General features: G+C 46.5%; 13 protein-coding genes across 14 annotated transcripts in view; 6 read left to right on the forward strand and 7 right to left on the reverse strand.

Annotated features, from left to right (window-relative positions):
* The first annotated feature begins 182 nt into the window (after positions 1 to 182).
* On the forward strand, positions 183 to 2,676 carry LOC110187433 (glycoprotein endo-alpha-1,2-mannosidase). Its single transcript, XM_020956823.2, has 4 exons — positions 183 to 666; positions 731 to 1,326; positions 1,384 to 1,612; positions 1,673 to 2,676. The coding sequence occupies exons 1-4, from the start codon at positions 304 to 306 to the stop codon at positions 1,943 to 1,945; spliced, it is 1,461 nt and encodes a 486-aa protein (XP_020812482.1). The 5' UTR covers positions 183 to 303; the 3' UTR covers positions 1,946 to 2,676.
* Positions 2,677 to 2,737: 61 nt separating this feature from the next.
* Positions 2,738 to 3,653, forward strand: tomb (tombola). Its single transcript, XM_020956806.2, has 2 exons — positions 2,738 to 2,995; positions 3,053 to 3,653. Exons 1-2 carry the CDS (start codon positions 2,842 to 2,844, stop codon positions 3,604 to 3,606), a joined length of 708 nt encoding a protein of 235 aa, XP_020812465.2. The 5' UTR covers positions 2,738 to 2,841; the 3' UTR covers positions 3,607 to 3,653.
* Positions 3,602 to 13,564, reverse strand: Cap-D3 (Chromosome associated protein D3). Of its 2 annotated transcripts, XM_020956795.2 has the most exons (7): positions 12,820 to 13,564; positions 6,826 to 7,112; positions 5,946 to 6,764; positions 5,704 to 5,867; positions 4,461 to 5,644; positions 4,142 to 4,401; positions 3,602 to 4,091 (listed from the first exon to the last, which is right to left on the reverse strand). In XM_020956795.2, the coding sequence occupies exons 1-7, from the start codon at positions 13,523 to 13,525 to the stop codon at positions 3,696 to 3,698; spliced, it is 3,816 nt and encodes a 1,271-aa protein (XP_020812454.2). In that variant the 5' UTR covers positions 13,526 to 13,564; the 3' UTR covers positions 3,602 to 3,695. The 2 variants fall into 2 exon arrangements, with proteins under 2 accessions (XP_020812454.2, XP_086688615.1); XM_086832489.1 differs by lacking the exons at positions 3,602 to 4,091; positions 4,142 to 4,401 and having other exon boundaries at positions 5,053 to 5,317; positions 5,388 to 5,644; positions 12,820 to 13,525.
* On the forward strand, positions 7,156 to 8,911 carry Coq6 (ubiquinone biosynthesis protein COQ6, mitochondrial). Its single transcript, XM_020956798.2, has 2 exons — positions 7,156 to 7,311; positions 7,370 to 8,911. Exons 1-2 carry the CDS (start codon positions 7,246 to 7,248, stop codon positions 8,795 to 8,797), a joined length of 1,494 nt encoding a protein of 497 aa, XP_020812457.2. The 5' UTR covers positions 7,156 to 7,245; the 3' UTR covers positions 8,798 to 8,911.
* On the reverse strand, positions 8,860 to 11,514 carry LOC110187409 (glycosyltransferase 25 family member). Its single transcript, XM_020956797.2, has 2 exons — positions 11,121 to 11,514; positions 8,860 to 11,062 (listed from the first exon to the last, which is right to left on the reverse strand). The coding sequence occupies exons 1-2, from the start codon at positions 11,324 to 11,326 to the stop codon at positions 9,406 to 9,408; spliced, it is 1,863 nt and encodes a 620-aa protein (XP_020812456.2). The 5' UTR covers positions 11,327 to 11,514; the 3' UTR covers positions 8,860 to 9,405.
* Positions 11,754 to 12,823, reverse strand: Cox11 (Cytochrome c oxidase copper chaperone COX11). Its single transcript, XM_020956805.2, has one exon. The coding sequence runs from the start codon at positions 12,530 to 12,532 to the stop codon at positions 11,807 to 11,809; it is 726 nt and encodes a 241-aa protein (XP_020812464.1). The 5' UTR covers positions 12,533 to 12,823; the 3' UTR covers positions 11,754 to 11,806.
* A 77-nt stretch (positions 13,565 to 13,641) lies between the features above and the next one.
* On the reverse strand, positions 13,642 to 15,372 carry Elp4 (Elongator complex protein 4). Its single transcript, XM_020956801.2, has one exon. The coding sequence runs from the start codon at positions 15,099 to 15,101 to the stop codon at positions 13,764 to 13,766; it is 1,338 nt and encodes a 445-aa protein (XP_020812460.2). The 5' UTR covers positions 15,102 to 15,372; the 3' UTR covers positions 13,642 to 13,763.
* A 244-nt stretch (positions 15,373 to 15,616) lies between these two features.
* Positions 15,617 to 18,259, forward strand: Vps52 (vacuolar protein sorting 52). The gene is made up of 7 exons (XM_020956796.2): positions 15,617 to 15,908; positions 15,974 to 16,575; positions 16,635 to 16,850; positions 16,917 to 17,072; positions 17,125 to 17,243; positions 17,296 to 17,416; positions 17,533 to 18,259. The coding sequence occupies exons 1-7, from the start codon at positions 15,764 to 15,766 to the stop codon at positions 18,160 to 18,162; spliced, it is 1,989 nt and encodes a 662-aa protein (XP_020812455.2). The 5' UTR covers positions 15,617 to 15,763; the 3' UTR covers positions 18,163 to 18,259.
* cl (thioredoxin domain-containing protein 17 clot) lies at positions 18,156 to 19,240 on the reverse strand. The gene is made up of 3 exons (XM_020956807.2): positions 18,919 to 19,240; positions 18,746 to 18,827; positions 18,156 to 18,437 (listed from the first exon to the last, which is right to left on the reverse strand). The coding sequence occupies exons 1-3, from the start codon at positions 19,061 to 19,063 to the stop codon at positions 18,284 to 18,286; spliced, it is 381 nt and encodes a 126-aa protein (XP_020812466.1). The 5' UTR covers positions 19,064 to 19,240; the 3' UTR covers positions 18,156 to 18,283.
* Positions 19,241 to 19,449: 209 nt separating this feature from the next.
* Positions 19,450 to 21,147, reverse strand: LOC110187412 (uncharacterized). The gene is made up of 2 exons (XM_020956799.2): positions 21,021 to 21,147; positions 19,450 to 20,967 (listed from the first exon to the last, which is right to left on the reverse strand). The coding sequence occupies exons 1-2, from the start codon at positions 21,026 to 21,028 to the stop codon at positions 19,566 to 19,568; spliced, it is 1,410 nt and encodes a 469-aa protein (XP_020812458.2). The 5' UTR covers positions 21,029 to 21,147; the 3' UTR covers positions 19,450 to 19,565.
* On the forward strand, positions 20,491 to 22,222 carry LOC110187415 (mitochondrial import inner membrane translocase subunit Tim21). The gene is made up of 3 exons (XM_020956804.2): positions 20,491 to 21,408; positions 21,468 to 21,883; positions 21,945 to 22,222. Exons 1-3 carry the CDS (start codon positions 21,279 to 21,281, stop codon positions 22,122 to 22,124), a joined length of 726 nt encoding a protein of 241 aa, XP_020812463.1. The 5' UTR covers positions 20,491 to 21,278; the 3' UTR covers positions 22,125 to 22,222.
* Positions 22,154 to 23,251, reverse strand: LOC110187414 (transmembrane protein 231). Its single transcript, XM_020956803.2, has one exon. It carries the CDS (start codon positions 23,249 to 23,251, stop codon positions 22,277 to 22,279), a length of 975 nt encoding a protein of 324 aa, XP_020812462.2. The 3' UTR covers positions 22,154 to 22,276.
* Positions 23,238 to 23,474, forward strand: part of LOC147643662 (uncharacterized) — a 205,872-nt gene continuing 205,635 nt past the window's right edge. Inside the window, exon 1 of the mRNA XM_086832499.1 lies at positions 23,238 to 23,372. The gene's annotated coding sequence lies outside the window, so the exon portion shown is untranslated. The remainder of the gene's footprint in view (positions 23,373 to 23,474) is intronic.

A 23,474-nucleotide genomic window follows, 5' to 3' on the forward strand; every position in this document is an offset into this window, starting at 1 on the left:
CATTTATATTATTATTAACAAGCTATGTATTACACACCCCTTAACTTATCCCAATAAACCCTTAATATTAGAAACTCCTAAGCCTTCACATTGATTTATTCTGCGAGTTTTATCTGCTGATTTGGTAATCCGGAACCCCCCGTCGGATAGTTTAGTGTGTCCGTTTCAGGACATGCGCAATGGCTCGGAGCTTCCGGCAGCTGCATTGTAACGGATGAAGGAGTTGGGGTCGTAGGGGTTGCCCCAAAGGGAGGTGGAAAAACAGGAGGCGAAAAAAACAATGTAAAATGCACACGTGCGAAAATGTTGCTCAAAAAGTATGTGAAAACGCGACGTAAGGTCAAGATCCTGCTCCTGTTTGCCATCATCGGTTTGCTGGTCATCACCATTATAGTGTTAGGCTCGACTGGACGCAATGCGGCCATCGAATTGCTGCTTGACGAGCGATTCATTGCCCGTGCCTACAGGCCCGGTGGGGGGGATCAGACGCCGGAGAAGCCAGCGGTGGTGGCGGCGGCCGTCTCCCTGCTGCAGCCGCAACGAGACCGCGGTGGAGTGATTGTGCCCGAGAAATATGATGAGCAGAAGATCAAGGCGCGCATCATCCAGAGTAAGATGGATCTGATGAAGCAGCAACAGCAGCGGGACCATGAGGCGGAACAAGCGGTAATAAAAACGTGGAAGCATATAATTTTTACCATTTATAAATCATATTATCTTTTTCTCTTAGTCACGGACCACCTTGGATGTGGTGACCACAGCTGTGCACATATTCTACACCGCCCCAGTGCCCTGGTACAAATCCAAAAAGCCACCTCCGCCGCCTGCGGAGCACCCGAACGATGTGCCCCTGACGACACCGAGGCCAGTCCGAATCCTGAACACGGCTTTCTATCCAGCTCTTGGTCTGTACAAGCCCAGTAACTCCCTGCTCTCCCAGCACTTTGAGAACATTCGGAGCTGTGGCGTGGGAGTGCTCATACTGAGCTTCACAGGAGGCAAAGCAACGGAGGCGGCGCTGATACATCAAATACTGGAACTGGCGCCGCATCACAATCTCAGCGTGACCTTCGAACTGAGTGCTGCAGGCAATCAAAGTGTGGAGTATGTGCGTCAGCAGCTGCAGGAGATCGCCTCGTATGCCAGTCTTCCCGGCTTCTACAGGGTGTGGAGTCAGTCGAGAGGAGTCTCCCTTCCAGTGCTTTACGTAAGCAATGCCTACAAATTAAGTGATAGCCTGGGCAGGCTGCTGTGCCGAACGCCTTCACTGGTGGAACCAGACGGATTGCGAAGGGTTCTGGATGCCTTCTTCATTGGACACATAAGGTAGGGACATCAGGATTGCTTTACGATAAATTATAATTGAATTGTCTTGTCAATCAGACTCAAGAGTCATGCGGATGTCCTGCGACGGTTGTGTTTCGATGGCTTTTACAGTAAGCTGCCCAGCAATGGCGCTGTCTTTGCTAGCACCTGGAAGAACTGGTCTTATCTGAAGTCATTTGCTTTATCCTATAAGATGCTATTTGTGCCGACAGTGGGTCCAGGATTTGCGGAGAGAAACAAGTTTCCGCGACACGGCGATATACAGCGGCATCGCAGCAATGGAAGGGTGAGTTAAGATATCTGTCTATCGGCTCGTAGAGCTCATAGCAATCTTATACGTTCGTAGTACTATGGAGTGGCTTGGCGAACGGCCATCCTGAATCATGTGGGCTTCATAAATATTGCCAGCTACAACAACTGGCCCGATGGCAGCCAAATCGAGGAGGTTATGCCCCGTGCCGGTTTCTTGGACTATAATCCTGGATCCCGAACCAAATATCTAGATCTCACGGCCCATTGGGTGGGCAATTTTCTGAAGACGCGCCAGGAGGCGGCGGCTGCAGCTGCACCGGCATCGCCCCAGAACTGCTACGAGCTGCTAAACGGGACTATATGCTAGGCAGTGCAACTTCCAAAAACGGATGAGATAATCCTAGTTACTTTAGAGAAGCAATAGCAACAATTGCAGGCCACACACAATTACTTTCTACGGTTAACGAGAGTCTTCTGCTACACATATATATACACTACCTATATATTATATAGATACATATATATATATATCGTTTTTTGATAGTGATATTTTATAAAAATTCCGAATAATTCGAAAAATCAAGGGAATGATTTTGATAATCATCATAGCGTCGAGTTTTCTTTGCAGGAAATTTAGAAAAGGGTTGGAAAACTTCAACAAACTTTTTCATTTCCTGCAAAAAACACCCAACGAAATTAAAAAAACTAAAATGAAAAGAAAGCAATTAAAATTGATATCAATTAAATGAGTAATTCTAGAGCCAGACATACTTTTTTTATTAAATCTATAATACCACTTAGCTTTCAATTATTGTAGGACATATAGAGGAGAACAATATATCATAACTTAATGCCATGCCATATTATGTAGACACCAAAGAATATTATCGTATGTTATAACGGATATAAACTAAACTTAAACACTTGTTGAACGATTGGTACTTGAACAAATTTTAACTTTATTACCATGAATAATATATGAATGAATAATTTATCTAAGCTTTAATAGTTTAGTGCCAAAAAACCGACAACGAGAGATTGTTTTATTATTCGGGAAAATGTTTGCCTTACTTTAGAATAAATATAGTTTTAAAGAAACCATATTTAAAGGCAATACGACCCCATAACACTAGACTGGGTGCTTCACAACTCTGCTTAGTTTTGACAGATTGTCAAAGGTACCGATTTTCTTTAACAAGCTGTCAGAACGTGAACCGTTCAAGATATTTATTACAGAGGGGAAAAAAAGCATAATTTAAGGACATGCAACAAACACCGAGGAGGGCCTCAGCCAAGGGCAAGGGTCGCGTTCAACCGGCAGCTAAAGGATGCTGCTGCAAGCGTTCGCAATGCATCAAAAACTACTGCGATTGCTATCAGTCCATGATGGTTTGCACTCAGTTCTGTCGCTGCGTCGGTGAGTTATTCTTCCATACACAATTCAATCAAAAGTCCCATTAATATCTTTTATCAGGCTGCCGTAACACCGAGGAGCGAATGGCCGTGGAGCCGCGTATACCGTCCAGGAACTCCAATGTCATGAAGCGGGAGCGAGCGGCTGCCATGAGTGCCAAGGCAGCTGCAGCCGCTGCCAAGGAGGGCTTCAATATCCCAGTGCCGCCCATTGCCATTGTTCCGACCAAGCAGTCGTCGGCCATGGCGCCAGTAAATATCATTCGCATGGCACCGGATTCCTACAATGTTGTCCTTCAACAAGTAGCAACAATGCCTCCCCAAATGATATCAACTGGCGACATGGAAATTGAAGAGATTCCGGATACTCCGGATACTGCCATGGATTTGCAGGATCCTGTGCAGCTAGAGGCAAAGGAGCCGCCGGATACGGATTTCCGTGAAACTCGCAACTTCTTTACTCCGGAAATCAATGAAGCACAGTTAATATGCTCCCTTATTCAGGGTTCTGAGGCTGAGGAGCTGGGACTTAACCGTACCCAGGTGGGCCGCCTTGCCATCATTGAATTTGGAAACTGCTTCAAGGAGGTATCAGAAAAAATTTTACAGCTGTAACTTACAATAGTCATTTCATTAAAGCTATAATAATATTTACAACTCGACTCATCTCTATTTACAAAGCTTCTTATATTAGGTTGAGGAGGCTACCAATCGGGCGGCTGGAAGATCAGTTCCGTAACAAGCATATCACAGCTCGTAGTCCTTTGTCGTAAACGCGTTCCCGTTGCTGGTGTGGATTTGTGCCGCTCCAGCGGCATCTCATTATCACTGTCACCCTCCTCTGCAGTCTCCTCTTCGTCCTCGTCCTCGTCACTGTCAGTCAAGCGCCGTCTCTTCTTTTTGCCCTCTTTGGGACCTTTTCCAGATCGGTACTTCTGCCAAAAGTGTGCCGGCTGGGCAAAATCAATGTAATTGGGAAATCTCATGGCCAGGGCGCGACAAAAGTTGTCAAAAGAATGCTTTAGATCATTGTTCATCACGGATTTAAGGTTACGATGGGTTTCTTCTACGTAGCGAAGACAACGTTCCAATTGTTTAAGCTGCAAGGGAAGAAGTAATTGTAGAAGCTGTTTCTTAAATAGTAACTTACTGGTTCCTCCGACGAGTCCGTCCTTTTTGGCCTGCCCCTGCCGGTTCCCTTTGACGTTGAAGTACTTGGTTCTGGGTTTGGAGGCGGCGCTATCTCCACCGGCTCATCCTCCCCCGCCTCGTTATCGCCTTCGCCTCTAGTGCTTTTCTCTTTGCCCTTGCTTTTAGTGAGAAAACAAATGCGTCGCATGATGAAGAGCATATCCTGGACCACTGCCATGGCACCAGGAGTGTTGACAAAGGTTTGGTCCTTAGTTTTCTCTGGAAAAAAAAGTAAAATTAAAAAATAATAAAAGATAGAATATAAATAGACTACGCACCTGCCAAGAGCTTGAGTTGTCCAAAGTAAAGCAAGAGTGTGTTCTCCTCCACCGAGGACATTATGTGATTATACAGCAACCGACGATTCTTCAGCATTTCACTACCCATTAGCGGTGATCTGTAGTTGGTATCCATTATCACTCCCCTCGAGCTAGCCAGCCCATTCAAGTCAAAGGGACACTCTTTGAGGCAATGATCAAACAACTGCTTCTGATACAATCTTCTGTAGCGAATGAAGAAGGCATCTGCCTCGCGGGCCACCTCAGCACTCTCATCCACCAGAGATGCCAGCATGGATATCAAAATGGAACCCTTTAGCTTGATATTTCCCGACAGGATGATGTCCTTCACGCAGCGGAAGGTACGTACTCGTGTCATAGCAAACTTGGAATGCAGTTTGGATAAAATGCACTGGAAGTTGCTCTCCAAAATCGATGGGTGCTTCTTTCCCAGATCGTTCAAGACCACCAGCGTGGTGTTGATTATCTGCGGTCTATCGTTCTTTGTTAGGATGATACGGTAAAGCTTCGATGCACGGTTGGCCAGGCGACTGTCCCGTAGACTCAGGCGTCCTGCTATCACAATCATCCAGTTGGTCATGCGCTCGTTCTCCGTATCAAATTGAGATTCACTTAGCTTGGTGCACTCCTGCAGGTACTTGAAAACGAAATCTACGATCCTGTTGTCCGGATCCATGGGCAGCATTACAATTATCTCCGTGTAGGCACCTAAAAGACACTGTAGGCGTACGTGCTCATCCTGGAAGTTCTCGGCACTCGTCTGTATGCCATTAGTGAGATCCTCCAGCAACTTGAGTTGCCAATCTGGCGCTTCGGCATCCAACGATGGAGCTTGGCTGACGGACAGGTGATGAATCTGATTTAGCAAATTCACTGCCGTCGAGATCAGAGACAGCCAAATGTTACCCAAACTGAGGGCAGTCAAGAGACGCTGGAAAAGCTGATTTAGCGCCGCTTTTGAGAAGTTCCCCAGACAGCAGATGATGAGTTGAAGAGCGAGCGATTGATTCGACTGCATGTTGTACGAGGAGAGGCCGTTGAAGATACCAATCAGGGCATCCATATTGTTGGTGATCCGACTGGACAGGAGAAGTAGCAGTCCCCAGGCATCGGTGGCCATGGAAGTGGACAGATGGGAGATAACAACGTTCACCAGCTTCGGTCTAAGGAATTGGAACATTAGTAAGGATATCATTTAAATTGTAATAATTGGAATCCTTACGTGACAAAGGTCTCTCTCTCCAGCAGAATAGCAAATCTTTCTTGCAGGTAAGCTCTTGGCTGCGTGGCCAGAAGTGTACTAATTATTCGCCAGGGCATAAAATGCTTGGCTTTATTCGAATACTCCAAGGGTTGAATATTCTTCAAGACTATCCGATCGAAGCTCTGAAAGAAATAAAGAATAATAACAAGGATTGCCAAGCAGGTATCAAGCTCAATGCATATTACATCCCGATCTCTTACCTGAACGGCCAACTTTTGCAGTGCCACATCCTCGTCGCTCATAAGGCACGCCCAGATCCGGCAGTAAACGCAAATCAAAGCGAAGCAATTGGAGAAGGCCTCCAGCAGGGTTTCCACCATTTCCAGAGCCGATTTCCTTACTGATGACAGCCGATCTACGGCCAGTAAGGAGACTTCCTTTACGAAATTCGTGTTGTAAATGATCAGGGGATTTATGAGCACCAATCTCTCGAGCAAAGCAATTCCAGAGGTTCGGGCCAGACCATTGTCCGCAGCCAGAAATCGCTGATACACCATTTGTGGGATATTCTTGACCTCCACTTCGAGTTCCTCATGTCCCTCAAAACTAAAGGCGTATTGTATTATTCCCGGCTTCTCGAATCGCAGCTCATGCTGCTCTGCCGATGGCTCCGTCAGGGTCTCCACATCCGCATCCTCGAACTGAACAAATCGAATGCTCTCATCAAGAATTTTCGTGGTCATTGGAGAGCCCTGTTTAAGGGCCAGAACGAGCACTTGGCACGCCTTCTTGCGAACCGTAAAAGTCCTGTCGTTGAGGCAGCGTATCACCTCGGTTATTAGTGGCACTTCCCTCGGCACCTTGGACACATCGTGCCGGAATATGCTCCACTGCACCTCGCTCTGCTGCAGCAGGATCCTTTCGATTAGATCCAACGCACGTGTTTGAATCCCCACAGCATCGTCGGCTTTGACAGCTTCAAGGACATACTCAGCGCATGATTTATTACACTTGGCGAAGAGAACTCGATCGTATTTGGCCGCATAGCCTATGGCAACCTTCTCATCGTTGCTTTTCCACTGAAAGAAAATTGAATAAAAGTTTGTGAACTTGTCTAGATTGGATTCTAGTTGATCTTACCGCCTTGATGGGATTGGAGACCACGCACTCGATGTAGAAATGCAGGATTCGGGTGAGAATTTCTGGGTACTTCTCAATCAGTTGGATGAACCAATCGGAGATGTGTTCTCCGCTCTGCATGGCCCCTCCGCGACGTCCGACACTGATGCTCTGGGGACTATCAATGAATATGTGCATGGGAAAGGTCTGGCGCATGATCAATTGAAGGGTCTCATAGACATCACCATTATGTTCATTGGCAATTTCCCCAAAGAGCTCGTAGCATTTAGTGTGCAAAGCAGGGGCACCTGAAAAAGGGATTAAGGTGAACTTTACTAGTTTATTGATAATAAATAATAAATAAATTCTATAAATATTACAACTAAACATTTTTGAAAATGCGTTACAGGTTTAAAAAAAATTAATTCGTGTGACCAACCCATGTGTGACCATTCGCAATTCAACAACCCTGTCTTTGGGTCAGATCTGGTCACTCTCGAACGCACGGCAAGCGAAAATAATTAAATAATTGTGTAAATCAAAATAAAACTATTGCCAATTGCAGCTTACGCACATGTTGAGCTTTCTGAGGATTCAAGGCGCCGTGGCGTCGGCGGGACAGCTGCGCATCCTGGCCGCCAAAACCGCCAGCAATGTGACAACAAACCGAAGTGAGTCCACCAAGTCGCCGGCTGCAGAGCACTTTGATATAATCATCGGCGGCGGTGGACTTGTGGGAACCACTCTGGCCGCTGCCCTGGCCAAGAATACCACTCTGGCGGACAAGCGGGTACTGCTGCTGGAGGGAGCACCAGAGTTCAAAGGATTCGATCCAGCGGGTCCCTACCAGAATCGCGTATCGGCCATTAACAGCAACTCCATCGAGCTCTTCAAATCCATAGATGCCTGGTCGCACATCGAGGCTGCTCGGTATAAGCCTGTCAAGCAGATGCAAGTTTGGGAGTCCAACACGGAGGCGTTGATCCAGTTCCAGCACAACAACTTTGCCAGCGATGTGGCCTGCATGATTGAGAACGATTTGATCCTGGATGCGGTCTATGCGCGCGTAAGGGAGGCTCCCAACGTGGAGATTCTGAACAAGGCGAGGATTCAAAGCGTCTGCCTGCCCAAGGACACCAATGCCGCTATTTCCGAGCTTCAGCTGCAGGATGGGCGGAGCTTCTCCTGCGATCTACTCATCGGAGCGGATGGTGCCAATTCTGTGGTCCGAAAGGAGATGAATGTAGATGTTTTCTCGCTGAATTACGATAGAATGGGCCTAGTGGCCACCTTGGACTTGGGCGAAGACGCCTGCGACAACTCGGTGGCCTGGCAGAGGTTCCTGCCCAACGGACCGGTGGCTCTGCTGCCTCTTACCGACCGACTTAGCTCTCTGGTCTGGAGCACTACGAATGAGCAGGCTAAGATGTTGCAGTCGCTACCAGCTGATGAATTCGTAGATGCGCTCAATGAAGCCTTCTGCCGGCAGTATCCACGCGTTGAGCTGGCCGACAAGGCTGTGCAGGCTTTGAACTCCTTGTTTGGCAACAATTCCAGCCAGCATCAAGTGCAGTATCCACCGCGAGTTATTGGCGTTCAAGACAAATCGCGAGCCACCTTTCCGCTCGGCTTCCTGCACGCCTCCTCATACGTATGCAGTGGAGCAGCTCTTGTGGGTGATGCCGCCCATCGAGTGCATCCTCTGGCTGGGCAAGGAGTAAATCTGGGCTTCAGCGATGTTCGATATCTTGTGGAATCCCTGGCAGCTGGAGCTTATGCAGGATTCAAGCTGGGCGACAAGCAGCATCTAATCAAATACGAGCGCAAGTGCCTGACCAAAAATGTACCCATCATGCTGGGCGTGCATGGTCTTCATACGCTCTACTCCACGCAGTTCAGCCCGGTGGTTCTACTCAGGAGTCTGGGACTGCAGCTGACACAGAATCTGCCGCCCATCAAGAACATGTTCATGAGGGGAGCAATGGGTCAATAATAGATTCGGTTTTGGAGACAATAAATAAATGGTCAAATAAAGGGGAAATTAAAGCTTAAGTGTTTACAGTTTGCAGAGGAATAAAGTGATTTTATATCGAGGGTTTAAAACCTACTTAATGGCTATGTCAATGGTATATATACTAGTTTTAGTCCTTAAGATATTGTTCGCATTTGGGCTCATTGGTTGTGCAACTTGGATGTTGATTTCGAATGATTTTGAAGTGGGCTAAGGCCTGATATGCAATTTAAGTTAATTAACAGGAAACATGTACCATTCATTGTATTATAGCTTTGGATTTTGGAATTTAAAGTATGGATAGGCACTATACCTCAATACAAGAGCCTTAGAACCTTTTAGAAAACCTTTAGAAAACTAAGCAAGGTATAACTGCCAAAAAAAACTGTCCTAGAATTCGTTTTAGGACTTTAGGAACCTTTTACGAAATAAAATCTTAAACATTGCACAAAACATTTACCCAGAAAACTTAACTTAAAAATCTAATTTAACATTCGTTATTCGTTAATTTGATTTGGTGGATTTGGATTTTTGGATTTAAGGCACATTATGGTATTTGGCGAAATATTAACCCTTATTTGGCATGGAATTTAGAGCTCCTGATGGCTCTTAGTCAGACTCTCGCCCAGCTTGGGTTGCTGCTGATCGACGACGCCTACTTGCACTTCCTCATTCTGGGCGAAAACCTGCTCGCGATCGCTCTTCGGCCGAGCTTCCCCCTTATCACTTTCCGCCACATTGATTTGCTGCGAGTCTTCGGTGTCCGAAATGTAACCAGAGTCTCCTGTATAGTGGATGGGATAAAGCAGTAGAGGAGCAGCACTGAGAGCTGCGAGATTCCTTTTGGGAAAGGCTTCGTTCCAGGTTTCGTTGGGATGACGATTAAACATCAAGGGCAGGAACTCGTCAACGGGTATAAGTTTTTCCAGCGGCTTGGCTGCCAGCAGCTTAAGGGCACCCTCCAGGGACAGAACATAGCCCAATGTCCAGTATGAGTACCCGGCATGGACAAGGCTATCGGCATCTGAGACCCACGGTTCGCTCTCCTCCTTCAAGCGCTTGCGTCCAAAATAAATGAGATCGTACTCTCCAACACTTCTGGCCTGATTTACAACCCGGACGGCATTGTGCCTGAAGTACGGCTCAAAGCGTATATCATCCTCCAGGATGAGCACTTCTTTCAAGCCCTTTCGTACCATAGTCACCCAGATGCTGTAGTGGCTGAGGAAGCAGCCAATCTCGCCCATTGTCATGGCACGATGGTGATAGGGATCCTCATAGCCAGGCAGAAAGCCAACGCCCATCTCCTGCAGTCGATCCTCGGTTAGTTCCTTTCCATCGACAGCCTCAAAATAGTCGGCTTCGATGCCCAGCTCTTCAAAGAGCCGCTCCATCTTTTCACGCCGCTCCGGCCGCCGCTTCAAGTTGATCATAAAGATGCGATCTAATGACAGTTTTGATTTCTCCGGCTTCTTTACCAGCTCTTTGAAGTAGTCCAGCACTGGGGGCACAGCACCAATATCGATTACCATGCTGCTTCTGATATTTACCATCTGCTGGATATCATTATCCAAGGTATCACCCGGTTCCAGGGGTTGCAGGATATATCCAAAGTTAATGTCATTGCAGATATGCAGGGGAATGCCCGAACTATTGGCGGATATGGCAAAAACTATAATATCATCCGCTGGTCCATCATAAAGTGGCTCCTGTCCCCTGCTCCGTTGCATTTCCAGCAGCCTATGCCTATCGAATGTGAGGTTCCTTGAGCCCCTGTAGTTCATGTCCACCATAACAGCTGTGTGCACCATGGGTACTGGGAAGCTGCCCACTTTCTTCCCATGATAGATTTCCTTGTACTCATCGGTGCGCTTGTAGTAATACTCCTCCGTCATGCCGCACCAGAAATTTGAGTACAAGCTCTCCGAGAGCAGCATGGGAGCCACAATGGGTAACCGGAGACGGGTCAGCGTTTTCAAAGCTTCCTTGGAAGTGAGAAAGACATCGGTATCGAGCAAAAAGACAAAGTCAGCCCAAATATCGCGAGCATATTCGAATGCCTCTTCTTTCAGGGAGATCAAGTGCTTGAAACGCGATGCGGGCCACTCGTATGGTGAACTCTCGTTGAAATAACTCTGCTCGTCCGGCTCCAAAGCGTAATTAACACCGTGATAGAGCTCTCCCGAATGCTCCAGCCACGTCTGCAGCACATCTATGCTGCCGTCATTGCTGTGATCGCAGCGCAACCTGAGATGTTGCGGAATTTAATGAGTTACTCGCTGCTTGGAGTGTGTTTTAGCCTTACCAAATGGCAATCCTGTGTTTTGGGTAATCCTGCTGCTCCAGATAGCTCAGGAACATGGGCAGAGTATGGGCCTTGTTGCGCACCAGCAGAGCTATGAGTACGGTTGGCAGTTCCTGATTATCCTCCTCGGTCTCCTCCACCGATCCAAAAATGCAAACAAAGGCGCTCGCCAGGAGCAGGCCTAAAATCACTTGTCGCCTGTTCATTGCGTCCACGTCATTTGGTTCAGTACATGGCGGGTTGAAGGGGTCAAAACGTACTATCTGGGGCAGCGGAAGCGTCCGCGCTGCTCGCAATATGCCGGAGAATCAGCGTTATCTATTAATAAATTCGGTTTCTCCCTCCAGCTCCAGATGCTGAATGCCAAGCCTCTCAAACTGCAAACAGCTGTTGTGGCTCTCAAACGTTGCGCGGCGTTGGAAGTTATCGATTTTTTTTCAATTTGAATAGGTCTATCGAATTAATTTTAATTCAGAAGTATAATTTTTGGGTGTTTTTTAATTTAATTCTAATGATTTTCGCAGATTTTCCTTTGCGATTTAGTTTGTTAAAATTACGTAATTTGATTAATGAGCAGAGGAAACATCGTTGTATTTTAAGAGTATTTACATCCTTTTAAGACTGCGCAATATATATATATAACAAAACATTTATTTCTTCGAAAAAATTATCAAGAAAATCTATTCCTATGCGGTGGCCGTATGCGGTTTCGCGTAGCTGGGGAAGTTCAGTTGCAGGCCTTCCTTGGCCTCGAAGAACGTGTAGGACAGGGTGATGGTGTCGCAAAACTCCAGCGCAGGATCTGCAGTGATTTCCGGATCAATGTAGAAGAACACGGGCATATCGACCTCCTCGTGCGGATTAAGCTGCTGCTCCTCAAAGCAAAAGCATTGGATCTTGTTGAAATAGGCGCCCGCCTCAAAGGGAATCACATTGTACGTGCTGATGCCGATTACGGGCTTGTCCGTGGGATTCCGTGCCGTGTAAAAGGCCAGCGCTGTTTCTCCTGGTGCCACCTTAATCTCGTACTGTTGTGGCTTGAAATTCCAGCGCATGGAGGAGCCAATGTCGGCGTTGAAGCGGATTTTCAGCACTCGATCTTGCACCTTTTGCATGTGCTCCACCTTCTCGGCGTCGTGGCCCTGTGTGGTGGTACCGCCGTAGCTATATGCCTGGCAAAAGATGCTGTACAGAGGCACGGCCGCATAGCTTAGTCCAACGATTAGCACTCCGCCGGCTGTTATATAGTAGAGTGTGGATTTTGATCGCAGTTTCCGTGCAGCTTCCTCCGGTGAATTTGTCGACTTCATGCGCCAAAATTGTGCAAACTTTTGTACATTGCTTTGGTGCGGGATGGAGCTTCGGAACAGCTGCTGGCACTGCCCCCGAAGGGCGGAGAGGCTGCGCAGCATCGTCAGCTATTTATTTGTTGTGTTTACGCGCTAACTTTTAGAGATTTTCATTGATTTTCAACTTGTTTGTGTAATCTTGCAAAGGCGGTGTGCTTCAGTGTGTACACACCAGGCTGCAACAGCTGTGCGGCAATAACGAACTTAAAAACTATCGGGTGCCTGATTATATTCGATTATCGCGACATTTCAAAAATAAAATTCTATTTGTAATTTTTAATTCAATTGGAAATCTAGAATATTTCGCAAAACATCTAACCTAATGTAGTAAAAAAGAAAGTGGTACTCACAGGAATTTTGATATCCGTTCTTGAAGTTCATGTAGAGAATTTCCATGAGGCAGCGGATGATTTTGTCGCGCGGTTTGAGGTGCTCCTTGAAGTGGACATAGCGGAAGACAAGTTTCAGGTCATCGCAGATGGTCAGGAAGAACATCCAGATGGTATTGGCTCTTACACTCCGGCCGGCATTCTGTTCCAGCAGTTTAAAGATCTTGAGAACGTGCTCGATCACATCCTCGTCGAAGACGCCATAGCTCTTGGCCCCCGGAATGGTTAGTGTGAGAAGGTAGGTGCTAACGGCGTTCAGGGCCAGCTGCAGGTTAAGGTGTTCATTGAGCTCCTTCGGAGCAGCCTGCTGCACATGCTCCGGGGCAATGCCCATGCTGACCAGGGAGTAGATGTATGCCAGATATGCATTCGCCGGCGACACACCGATGATGTTTGCCCAGTTGTCGTGGGTATTGCTGTAGCTGGTCTGGCTCTCGTTCCGCATTGAGCGTATAACTCCCGCCAAATCGCGAAGTAACTGTAACTGTGTCTCCTGCCTGCACAGATCTTGCTTGCACATTGCCAGGGCCCAAAACTTGTGCGCCCGCTGCCGCATTTCATTCTCTTCAGCCTCCTCGCCATATAGCCACTCCTCCACGTCCACCCACTGCAGTTGTGGCACATAATTCACTTTTAAATCACTAAAAATACTATTCAACTCGGACATGTTTACATTTTCTAAGCATTCTCCCCTTCTTCGATCACACAACACGAAAACGATAACTGCCAATCAGCATCAGCTGTGGAACAATCGATAAACGATATATGGAGAAGAGCGGTTGGTTTTCAAAATTGGTACAAAATCAGGGCTGATATATTAATGCATTTACTTGGCTTATTATTATGCAATTTAGTTGTTGTTTCGTGGTTACATACGCGCACTTAGTTTCTAATTTCGCTGACAGCTAGAAATCCAGCGAGGCCGTGGCATTGGAATTGCTGCTTAGGAGGTGGCCGCCACTGCAGTTATCCGGCTTTGGCGATTCCTGCAGCTCTGGCGGCAGGTGGAACTTCTCAATTATGAACTTCTTGCGTCGCAATTTGAAGGCCAGATCCGTGGTGTCCGGCATGTGGACAGCCAGCGTGTTCAGCGCCGACATCTTCTGTAAATGGAGCAGTCCGCTGTACTCCTTGAAGGCCGGGTGCGTCTCCCGCTCGGAACCGGCGAAAGACTCCAGCTCGATGGCATAGTCCACCAGCTGACGGATCTTCGGCACCAGGCTGGCGTCGTACTTGGCAATCAGGTGCATGGGCATCGTGATCAGACACACCGAGTTGCAGTTCCGCACGCTGGCCATCAGCAGGGTGAGGAACTTGATCAGGTCTTCGCCAAAGTTCTCATCGTACCACAGGGGGGAGCCTAACGAGGTCAGGCATACGCGGCACAGGTTCTTCTTGGTCCCGGCCACGAAGCTCTCGTCGCTGAGCAGCTCCTGGATGTCGTTCAGCAGGCCACCGTATCTCGGATTGTGGAAAACCTGCGGCGGCTCCTGCTGGCTGCCGTCCGTCTTTGTGCTGGTGGTGTTTGTAGCGACGCTGCTGGTATTGTTATTGTTAATGTTGTTGTTGTTATTGGAAGTGATTCCCTCCTCTTGGGTCGGAGGCTTCTCTTCAGTAGCGGCAGCGGTCTCTTCTCCGGCGACGGTGGGAATGGGTGGGGCATCCTCCGTGGGCTGCTGCTCCAGGGACGGGGAGCTGCTCTTCGAGAACTCCTCGGCAATGACAATGTCCGGCTCCTTGTGGCTATCGTCCCACATGGTGGTGTTGGCATAGTACAGCATCATTGAGTCCATCTGCTCCATCAGGTTGAAGTGGTGCCCGATCTTGGCAGTGGCATGCTCGGAATTAACCAGCGGCAGATCGTTGTACCGCCAGGCAATCCGCAATCCATTCTCGCCGCCGCCACTGCCAGCCTGTTCCTCGCGCTGCTCTACCTCCGTCTCCAGATCGGTAAGCGGACGCGGCAGGCGGCGCAGCATCTCCGCCGGGATGTCATCGAGGCTGCCCAGAAAGATCTCATGCTTGGAGAGCACGCCCTCGGCCAGAAAGTACTTGGCCAGGACCTTGGCGTGGGTCATGAAGCGGTCCTCCTCGATCAGGCAAATAGAGCCCATGGGCAGGCCGCCGCCTATGACAACGTCCAAGTAGGGATTGCCACTCGAGGTGATCACCTGCGCCGTGTGCGGGGAGGTGCGGGTGCCGCGGATTGGCTTCTGCACGGTGCGCTTGCGAAAACTGGTCATGTTGGGCGCCGTCGATGTCGGTGTCGTTCTTCTGGCTCTCGGCTCGTCTCCCTGAATTGGCTAACCTTATTTTCTCGGCGCTTTTCCCTTCGCCGTCTCGGTGTTTTCCTTTTTTTCTGCGCTATAACGCGTAAACTTCTATTTCCGACACACACTCGGTATCGATAACGATATACCGCGCTCACAGCTGTTTATTTGCAAACGTGGGGGAATTTACTGTGCAAAAAAAGCTTTCTATCGGTTAGAAGGTATATGGGTATATAATATTATATTAATTATTTTAAAAACAGTTTCCGGATGGAATGCTTGATCACAAATTAAAGCTAGTGCAAAAATTTGATATTTAAAAAAATATTTAGAGACAAAATAAATAAATAAATACATTGAATGCAAGTCTTTATATATATTGTTAAAAATCTTTATTTATTGCATAATCTTCAAAAAGCTAATAAAAATATTTAATAATTATTCAAATTTTCTTTATGTAGCTTGTGGCGATAGTTGCTCACGATATACGATAATGGCAGCACTATGTGCCACTCACGGAAGAGCTTGCACATACCGATAACAAAAACAGCTGATTCGACTTCTGTGGTTTGATGACATACGTTGAGGAAAATTGGGGAAAACAATTGAAAAACTGAAATTAAAAACGCCACACAATGGCCGAGGTGACGTCGCCCCAAATGACGGAACAGCTGGACAACGAGGAGGTGAGGGAAATCCTGAAAAACACCACAGATCTACGCCAGTATTCACGCCAGATTGAAAAGGAGTTCAAGGAGGTGGAGAACAAATCCATTGAGGGTAAAGAGGACACTAAACATACATTCCATATTTAAACATAATTTGACTGTTATTTTCCAATCCAGACTATATAGCCGAGTCCCAGAATATAGCAAATCTTCACAATCAGATTAACGATTGCGACGATGTCTTGGAGCGAATGGAGAATATGCTGATGAGCTTCCAGAGCGTTTTGAACAACATTAGCACGGAGATCACACAGTTGCAGAGGAAATCCGTGTCCATGTCCCTTCAACTAACCAACCGGCAGTCGGTGAAGGCCCAGTTGTCACAGTTTATTGAGGATATGGCCGTATCCGAGGAGATGATTAATATAATCATGGAAACACCAGTTACCGAGCGGGATTTCAGCACCCAATTGAATGTTTTGAATCACAAGCTGTCGCTGGTAAAGGAGCTCAGCTTCAAGGAGTCCAAGTCTACCAGCGATGTGAGTGATGTGCTGCAGAAACTCCGACTGAAGGCCATGTCCAAGATTCGTGCGTACTTGCTGGAGCAGATCTACAAATTCCGCAAGCCAATGACCAATTACCAGATACCCCAGAATGCCATGCTAAAGCACAAGTTCTTCTTCGAGTTTATTCTGTCGAATGAGCGGCATGTGGCCCAGGAAATATGCAGCGAATACATCGATACGATGAGCAAGATCTACTATAGTTATTTTAAGGTGTGTTGTTAATGATTTGATTTATTTCGGATTATATGTTGATATATCTTTCTTTCCAGAGTTACTCCACCCGCTTGACGAGTCTCAAATTCGAGGAATCCTGTACAAAAGATGACCTTATGGGCATCGAAGACAATGCCTCCAAGGGCTTATTTTCCAAGACCACAAGTCTAAAGCACAAGAGCACCATCTTTACCATTGGCAAGAGGGGAGATATACTTAATCAGCAGCTGGAGGCCCCCATCATAGTTCCCCATGCACAGCTCAAGAATAGGGTAGGATTAAATAACTTTGTTTACCAAATCAAGTTCATTCTTACTCTTTTCATGTTGTCTTTACAGTACACAGTAGAAGCCCTCTTCCGTTCGGAGCAGTACGCCCTCGTGGATAATGCCTGTAGGGAGTATCTCTTTGTTACCGAGTTCTTCATGGTCCGCGGCAGCCAAGCCCAAGATTTGTTCAATCAAATCATGGGCAAAACTTTAACCCTAATGATTGTAAGTCAAGGATTGGTAAATGAGTGCACTTTTAACCTTTTCTTATATCTAGAAAAATCTGGAGACCTCCATACACGACTGCTATGATACCATAGCCATGTTCCTGTGCATCCATCTCATATTCCGCTACCAATTAATGTGCCACAAGCGTTGTGTACCCGCTTTGGATAAGTGAGTTGCTACATTTTTGGTTTGCTTGATTATAAACTTGTTTTGTGAATAGATATTGGGATTCCCTGCAGTCGGTTATTTGGCCGCGTTTGGAGTTAGTATTCCGCCTAAATATACAGAGTATTCACGACTGCGATCCCACAAAGTTTAACAAGGAATTGGGGCCGCACTATGTAAGTTATACTCCTGGTTTTTTTTTAGAGTTTACCATTAAAAAAGTTGTGTAGTATCATTAGTTACATAGAAAGAATAATGCATTGTCATATAATGTGTGTGTATTACTTTTCAGATAACACGTCGCTATGCAGAATTCAGTGCAGCAATTGTAGGAATCTCCGAGCACTTTCCCAATGAGCTGGTTAGCCGATTGCTTCTGGAACTCCAAAACGAAGTGGAATGCTTTATACTTCGTATGGCAGCTATATTTCCAACGCGAAAGGATCAGCTCATCTACCTGATCAACAACTACGACCTGGTATTGGGCGTATTAATGGAGCACACCCGCGACAATTCCAAAGAAGCGGAGGCCTTCAGGGAGCAACTCAACGCCCGCAGTGCCGAATATGTGGAAGAGATATTGGCTCCACATTTTGGCGGTATTATTCAGTTTGTAAAGGAGTGCGAGCATTTCTTTGAGAAGGAGCAGATGGACGAACTTAGGAAACAGGAGCGAAGAAGTCTGGCATTGGTGGCCAGTTTCTCAGCCAACTGGAAGAAATCGCTGGAGGAACTGAACAGGGAAGTACTACTCTCGTTTCCCTCCCTACTGACGGGCTCCCAACTCCTACAGCTGGCCTTGGCCAGTTTGGTACAATATTACCATCGCTTCCATAAGCTCCTCACGCCCAATGCACGCGCCCAGCTGACCAACATCCATGTGGTGATGGTGGAGATCAAGAAGTACAAGAGCAATTACTGAGGGACGATTTAATTAAACGAGTTGTTTAGGCTTCTGATGTATTCCAACTTGACTTGAAGTGAGTTCCAAAATATATACGGATTTATGTATAAGTATATACGACAGGCACAGCGCTTAGCACTTAGTCCTCATCCTCGAACATCATCTCTACGAGATCCTGGTTGGAGCAGCGCTCACCGTCCAGGCGCTGTGGCTGCTTCCACCGCAACAGAGTGGGCAAGAAGATCAGATGCGTGTTGGGATCCTTGCGGAAGGGACAGTTCAAATCCTTCCAGCTGCGTTAAATACAAGTGTTATTTTATGCTTAACAATGGTTAAAAGATAAGGGGACTCAAGAGCATCGGTCATTTATCGGTCGTTGTTTGATGTGTTTTCGTTTATCAGGAATGTTCTCGATGGGGAACAAGTACTCGAGTGTGTATTTCAACACAAACAACTGCGGTGGAATGACTAGCTCCATATTACCGGAATTCAGTTAGTGTTAATTAGCAAATTCTCATATTTTCTTGTAATTAAATGACTTTTTTTTAATGTAAGACCATCCAACCGCAGTTGTCATAAAAGATAATTATAAATTACTCACTAGCTCCTCTCGCCCACATCCACATGAACGAAATGTGAGTTGCCGGGGGCCTTCTTTAGAGCGTCGTGTATCACCGGCTCCGCTGCAATCCGATATGTACAAATGCGTTATGTGGGAGTTTGAGAAAACTGATAGCCAGCGGTTAACCACATTGGGGTTATTGAATCTCTTACCCTTCACACAGTAGGGGCACCAGCTCTGGCCATTCTCGTCCTTGCCGCCGCTGAAAAGTACGTGCACCGCCTCGTTGCCGTTCTCCAGCTCCTCCATTTTCTTGGAGAACTCCTCGTACCCCTTAACGTTGTGTGTCACCACCATTATATTGCTGAGATTGGAACTAACCGCGTAGTAGCGTCTAAATAAACGACCGATGAGCGCCGTGATTAACAAGATTCTGTTTTGCTTCTAAAATGAATTATCAAGTTTTTAGTTTTATCACCGAGTGACGTTTTCCAAACCTAAAGTAACTAGTTCCAACCAGTGTTGCCAAGTCTTAAAGCTTCAAAAGCAGCAAGAAAAAGGCAAAAATATTCTTTTAATAAGGCAACTCTGTATATAAACCGTAAACAAAATCGATAACGTTTAATATGTCGAACTTTTTGAAAACATAACATCCAGCAGGTCCTGTATAGGAACTTGGGAATAGCCTTTAATAAATCTTCCGTTGGCCGCTATTTGTAGTAACATATAAAACAGAACACAAATTTAACAAATTAAGTTTAATATAATAAATATACAATAGAATAAAACAGCGAATTAAAGATTTCAAAACCCAGGCTCACATAATCAATATTCATAAAATTAACTGATAAAGATCATTTTAAGGCTTTTCTTTTGTGTGTATCTGACGGATGTGCCTCTTAAGGTTTGCCTTTCGTGTAAAAGTCTGTTGGCAAATGGAACACTGGTAAGGCTTTTCTCCTGTGTGGGTTTTGATGTGTTGCTGAAGCTGTTGCTTGGCTGCAAAGGCTTTTGGGCATTGGGAACACTTGAAAGGTCGATCTCCAGTGTGCTTTCGGATGTGTATATGAAGAGGCCCGATGTGTTGAAACGACTTTTCGCAATGGGGGCACTTGTAGGGTCGTTCTCCTGTATGAGTACGAATGTGTTGCCTAAGGTTTTCAAATCGAGCAAAGGATTTTTCGCAGTGGGAACACTTGTAAGGTCGTTCTCCTGTGTGGATTCTGAGATGTTGCTTATAACCTCCGACTCGTAGAAAAGACTTTTGACAAAAGGAACATGTGTACGGTCGTTCTCCAGTGTGCATTCGAATGTGTATCTGAAGACATCCGAACTGTGCAAAAGCCTTCGAACAGTGGGAACATTTAAAGGGCCGTTCTCCTGTGTGGGTTCGGATGTGTTGCCTAAGGTTTTCAAATCGAGCAAAGGATTTTTCGCAGTGGGAACACTTGTAAGGTCGTTCTCCTGTGTGGATTCTGAGATGTTGCTTATAACCTCCGAGTCGTAGAAAAGACTTTTGACAAAAGGAACATGTGTACGGTCGTTCTCCAGTGTGCATTCGAATGTGTATCTGAAGACATCCGAACTGTGCAAAAGCCTTCGAACAGTGGGAACATTTAAAGGGCCGTTCTCCTGTGTGGGTTCGGATGTGTTGCTTCAGATCTGCATTTCTTGAAAAAGGCTTCTGACAATGTGGACACGGATGTTGAACTTTTTTCAGGGGAGGTTGCGTCTTATCCGCATCATTAACAATATTCCCAAGAGGCTGATCATTGGCTGGCAAAGAATCATTGCATTCCTCAGTTTTCACTTCGATGTCGATCTGATTGTCACAGTCAGAAAAATTGAGGGAATCTTCCTCGAAGACGTCATCTTCAATTGGCTCGTTCTTTACTAGCCCGTGGAACCTATCTCTTTCTGATTCGATTTCTTCATTTTCCACTTCGCAATGATACTTGATAGCTTCCGTGCTTGATTTGTCGCTGATTTCTTCCACCAGTAGGTCCGTCTCCTCCTCGATATCCTTTTTAAGCTGCCAGAAGGCCCGCTGGTTCGTCTCGCAAAGTTGTTTTATCTCATATGCATTTGTCGCATCCTCCTTGCAAGGCAAACATATAGTTTTGGGAAACGCATCCCCTCTAGAAACGCGAAATCCAGTGCACTGGGAAATCATTTCAGCAATAGAAATTCTTTTGCCTGGGATGCCATCAAATATATTCACCATCTCCTCCGACGCTTCCAGACAAACTCGACAGATTTCCCTGCAATCATAAAAACGATATTTTTGACATGTCTATATAGTATTCACACTTACACTTTCATGTTTTAGGCTTTAACTAATTTTAAAGGTTTTTTTTAACCAGGTATTCTCAATTTTGTTCATAAATACAATTGTTTTGGTTTTCATTGAACGCAGTGTGACCGCTTAGGACTTAGGATAAAGCACAAGTGTGATGTGTAATCGTTATCGATAGCCGATAGCTTTATTGTAATCGTCCAATACACCTGATCAGAAGTCTTTTTTCACAAAGTGCGTCTATTTGTTTTCGTTAATTTAATAGGAGATACAGCGATGTCACGGCTGGCTTTATTGCGTAATTTAGTGTGCCACCGTCAGAAGCTGCTGTCCAGCAACACGGCGCGGCTGAAATGCGCGGCATTTTTGCACTGGAGTCCACAATGGCGGCAGGCGGAGTCTCAAGGTATGTACTGCACTAACACTACTTAAAAAAAAAAATGCAATTTCACTACATATACTTAGGTTCTCGTGGTGGCGGGGCACTGCAGCAGTCGCAGGATAATGCCCAGGTCTCCACGGACGTGCGTCCCATCGGCGAAAAGATCAAAGAGAACACGAAGACGGCAAGCTATACCGCCATTATTGTTGCCGGCTTGGGTGTCACCTGCGTAATGTTCTTCGCCATATTCCGAGAGCTCTTCTCCAGCGAGAGTCCCAATAATATATATGCCGATGCCTTGAGCCGCGTGGTCGAGGATCCGCGGGTACAAGATGCAATTGGTGCGCCCATCAAGGGATTCGGCGAGACTTCGCGCCGCGGACGCCGGCAGCATGTGGCACACTCCAGCTACGAACGCAATGGCAAGCCGCACATGCGAATGCAGTTCTATGTGCAGGGACTGAGGAACAAGGCGACGGTTCAACTGGAGTCCAGGAGGGTAAGCACGCGTCTTCTTACTTATGTTTTTTTTTTTTTGTAAAACGATTGCCCTGCCTTAGGCTCGCTGTGGCAAATTGGAATATCGTTACTTATTCGTGCAATTAGATCACTATCCCCACACCACTATTATTCTGGAGGATAATCGTGCCTTTGATCCCACCCCTGAGTCTGCATCTTCGTCCGCTGCACCTTCCTTTGGCAATCTGGCCCTCATGTCCAACAGCCAAGACAACAAGTAATGGAGGGAATGTCCTTTACAGCACTTAAATTTTCTGTACATTTGTTATATTTATTATTTGACTGACAATGAATTTGCATTGGGCATTGATAGCCAAAATCATCACTCGCCAATTGAGAAATTGTCCATCTCCAGGATGGCACCCGATTCGTGTCAGTAGAGCTTCTTCCAGGGTATGATCTCCCAAGAGCGCAGGATGTGGCGACCGAAGAGAAAGTCCTTTAGCTTGTTCATGATGTAAAACGAGATGCCAAAGAAGGAGGCAAAGTATAACCAGAACTGCCCGAGACGCTCCCAAATGCTAAGATGATAGCGAGCGGGCACTTGAAGCACATCCAGTTCCAGTTCGACGACAAGGCCGGGCTCCAAACGTGGTGGAGTTGGCCTGTAGTAAGTCTCCTGCACCGACAGCTGAAAATAGGCAGGATTTGCCTTAACCTGAGCAAGCAGCGATTCCATTTTGTACTGTCCAATGTCAGCGGTGCTAGCATTCGTGTCCACATGCACCTGTCGAAACTGCGTCTTGATGTTGCGACCCGGAAAGGGGCAAGTGAACTCTACGTATTGCTTCAACTGCAACTCTCCCTTCAGCTGGATGCGCCCGTTGTTGAGGCGAGCGGCCAGCGGTATCTGCAGCTGATGGGACAGCACCGAGGGCGGCGACAAATCACACTTGTGCTGCAGCTGAGCCTCAAAGAAGACCATCAGATTGAAGCTAACCAGACGAGCGGGCAGATCCTGTAGCTCCAGTTGGAAATGCGCCCGATCCGTCACCGTATCATAGTCCACATCTTCGGTCCAATATCTGGTGGCACTGCAGCTATTGGTATAGCCGCCCATTAGTGCATTCAACTCACTGAAGCTGCTGCATGCCACCGCCAATTCCTGCTCACCATCCTTCTCCGTTGTGCCCACGAATATGTACTGATAACTGAACTCCACATTGGGCTGCTCGTACAGAACCCTCGATTCCGAGATTCCCGAGTACGGACTCAGCAGAGAGACCAGCAAGACGGGTATCATCACGGACAGGACTATGAAGGCCAGCACTATAAGCGAGGCAAAGGAGCACAGCGAGTTCTTGTACACAATCGCCGTGTTGGTCGTATGCAGCGGAATGAATCTCATCTTCGTTGTATTAACAAATTAATCCGAGTCTGCGTTGGCACACCTGCTCCTTGACACTTGTCAATTGAATGTTGTGAAAAAATATTTGTGAGCTACGTTGACAAGGCAACCTGTGAAATCGGTAAGTTGGTAAGAAAATTTACTATAATACATATATTTCAAAATAAATAAATACACTACATTTATTTCGAAATATTAAAAACCACTACATTAAAACCAATGA

Source organism: Drosophila serrata, unplaced genomic scaffold (genome assembly GCF_035046125.1).
Source record: "Drosophila serrata isolate PLE 108 unplaced genomic scaffold, ASM3504612v1 contig_249, whole genome shotgun sequence".
In the NCBI taxonomy this organism is placed as follows: domain Eukaryota; kingdom Metazoa; phylum Arthropoda; class Insecta; order Diptera; family Drosophilidae; genus Drosophila; species Drosophila serrata.

Coding starts and splice junctions, on each gene's coding strand:
- LOC110187433 (XM_020956823.2), top strand. CDS start 304: ATGTTGCTCAAAAAGTATGTGAAAACGCGACGTAAGGTCAAGATCCTG. Junction 1,327..1,383: donor TTCTTCATTGGACACATAAG/GTAGGGACATCA, acceptor CTTGTCAATCAG/ACTCAAGAGTCATGCGGATG. Junction 1,613..1,672: donor GGCATCGCAGCAATGGAAGG/GTGAGTTAAGAT, acceptor ATACGTTCGTAG/TACTATGGAGTGGCTTGGCG.
- tomb (XM_020956806.2), top strand. CDS start 2,842: ATGCAACAAACACCGAGGAGGGCCTCAGCCAAGGGCAAGGGTCGCGTT. Junction 2,996..3,052: donor TCAGTTCTGTCGCTGCGTCG/GTGAGTTATTCT, acceptor ATCTTTTATCAG/GCTGCCGTAACACCGAGGAG.
- Coq6 (XM_020956798.2), top strand. CDS start 7,246: ATGTGTGACCATTCGCAATTCAACAACCCTGTCTTTGGGTCAGATCTG. Junction 7,312..7,369: donor TGGTCACTCTCGAACGCACG/GCAAGCGAAAAT, acceptor TGCCAATTGCAG/CTTACGCACATGTTGAGCTT.
- LOC110187409 (XM_020956797.2), bottom strand. CDS start 11,326: ATGAACAGGCGACAAGTGATTTTAGGCCTGCTCCTGGCGAGCGCCTTT. Junction 11,063..11,120: donor AAACACAGGATTGCCATTTG/GTAAGGCTAAAA, acceptor GCAACATCTCAG/GTTGCGCTGCGATCACAGCA.
- Cox11 (XM_020956805.2), bottom strand. CDS start 12,532: ATGCTGCGCAGCCTCTCCGCCCTTCGGGGGCAGTGCCAGCAGCTGTTC.
- Cap-D3 (XM_020956795.2), bottom strand. CDS start 13,525: ATGTCCGAGTTGAATAGTATTTTTAGTGATTTAAAAGTGAATTATGTG. Junction 7,113..12,819: donor GAACGGATATCAAAATTCCT/GTGAGTACCACT, acceptor TCCCTTTTTCAG/GTGCCCCTGCTTTGCACACT. Junction 4,092..4,141: donor CGGACTCGTCGGAGGAACCA/GTAAGTTACTAT, acceptor CTTCCCTTGCAG/CTTAAACAATTGGAACGTTG.
- Elp4 (XM_020956801.2), bottom strand. CDS start 15,101: ATGACCAGTTTTCGCAAGCGCACCGTGCAGAAGCCAATCCGCGGCACC.
- Vps52 (XM_020956796.2), top strand. CDS start 15,764: ATGGCCGAGGTGACGTCGCCCCAAATGACGGAACAGCTGGACAACGAG. Junction 16,576..16,634: donor TCTACTATAGTTATTTTAAG/GTGTGTTGTTAA, acceptor CTTTCTTTCCAG/AGTTACTCCACCCGCTTGAC. Junction 16,851..16,916: donor ATGCACAGCTCAAGAATAGG/GTAGGATTAAAT, acceptor TTGTCTTTACAG/TACACAGTAGAAGCCCTCTT.
- cl (XM_020956807.2), bottom strand. CDS start 19,063: ATGGTGGTGACACACAACGTTAAGGGGTACGAGGAGTTCTCCAAGAAA. Junction 18,828..18,918: donor GTGCCCCTACTGTGTGAAGG/GTAAGAGATTCA, acceptor ATCGGATTGCAG/CGGAGCCGGTGATACACGAC. Junction 18,438..18,745: donor GATGTGGGCGAGAGGAGCTA/GTGAGTAATTTA, acceptor TATTTAACGCAG/CTGGAAGGATTTGAACTGTC.
- LOC110187415 (XM_020956804.2), top strand. CDS start 21,279: ATGTCACGGCTGGCTTTATTGCGTAATTTAGTGTGCCACCGTCAGAAG. Junction 21,409..21,467: donor GCGGCAGGCGGAGTCTCAAG/GTATGTACTGCA, acceptor ACATATACTTAG/GTTCTCGTGGTGGCGGGGCA. Junction 21,884..21,944: donor TTCAACTGGAGTCCAGGAGG/GTAAGCACGCGT, acceptor GCCCTGCCTTAG/GCTCGCTGTGGCAAATTGGA.
- LOC110187414 (XM_020956803.2), bottom strand. CDS start 23,251: ATGAGATTCATTCCGCTGCATACGACCAACACGGCGATTGTGTACAAG.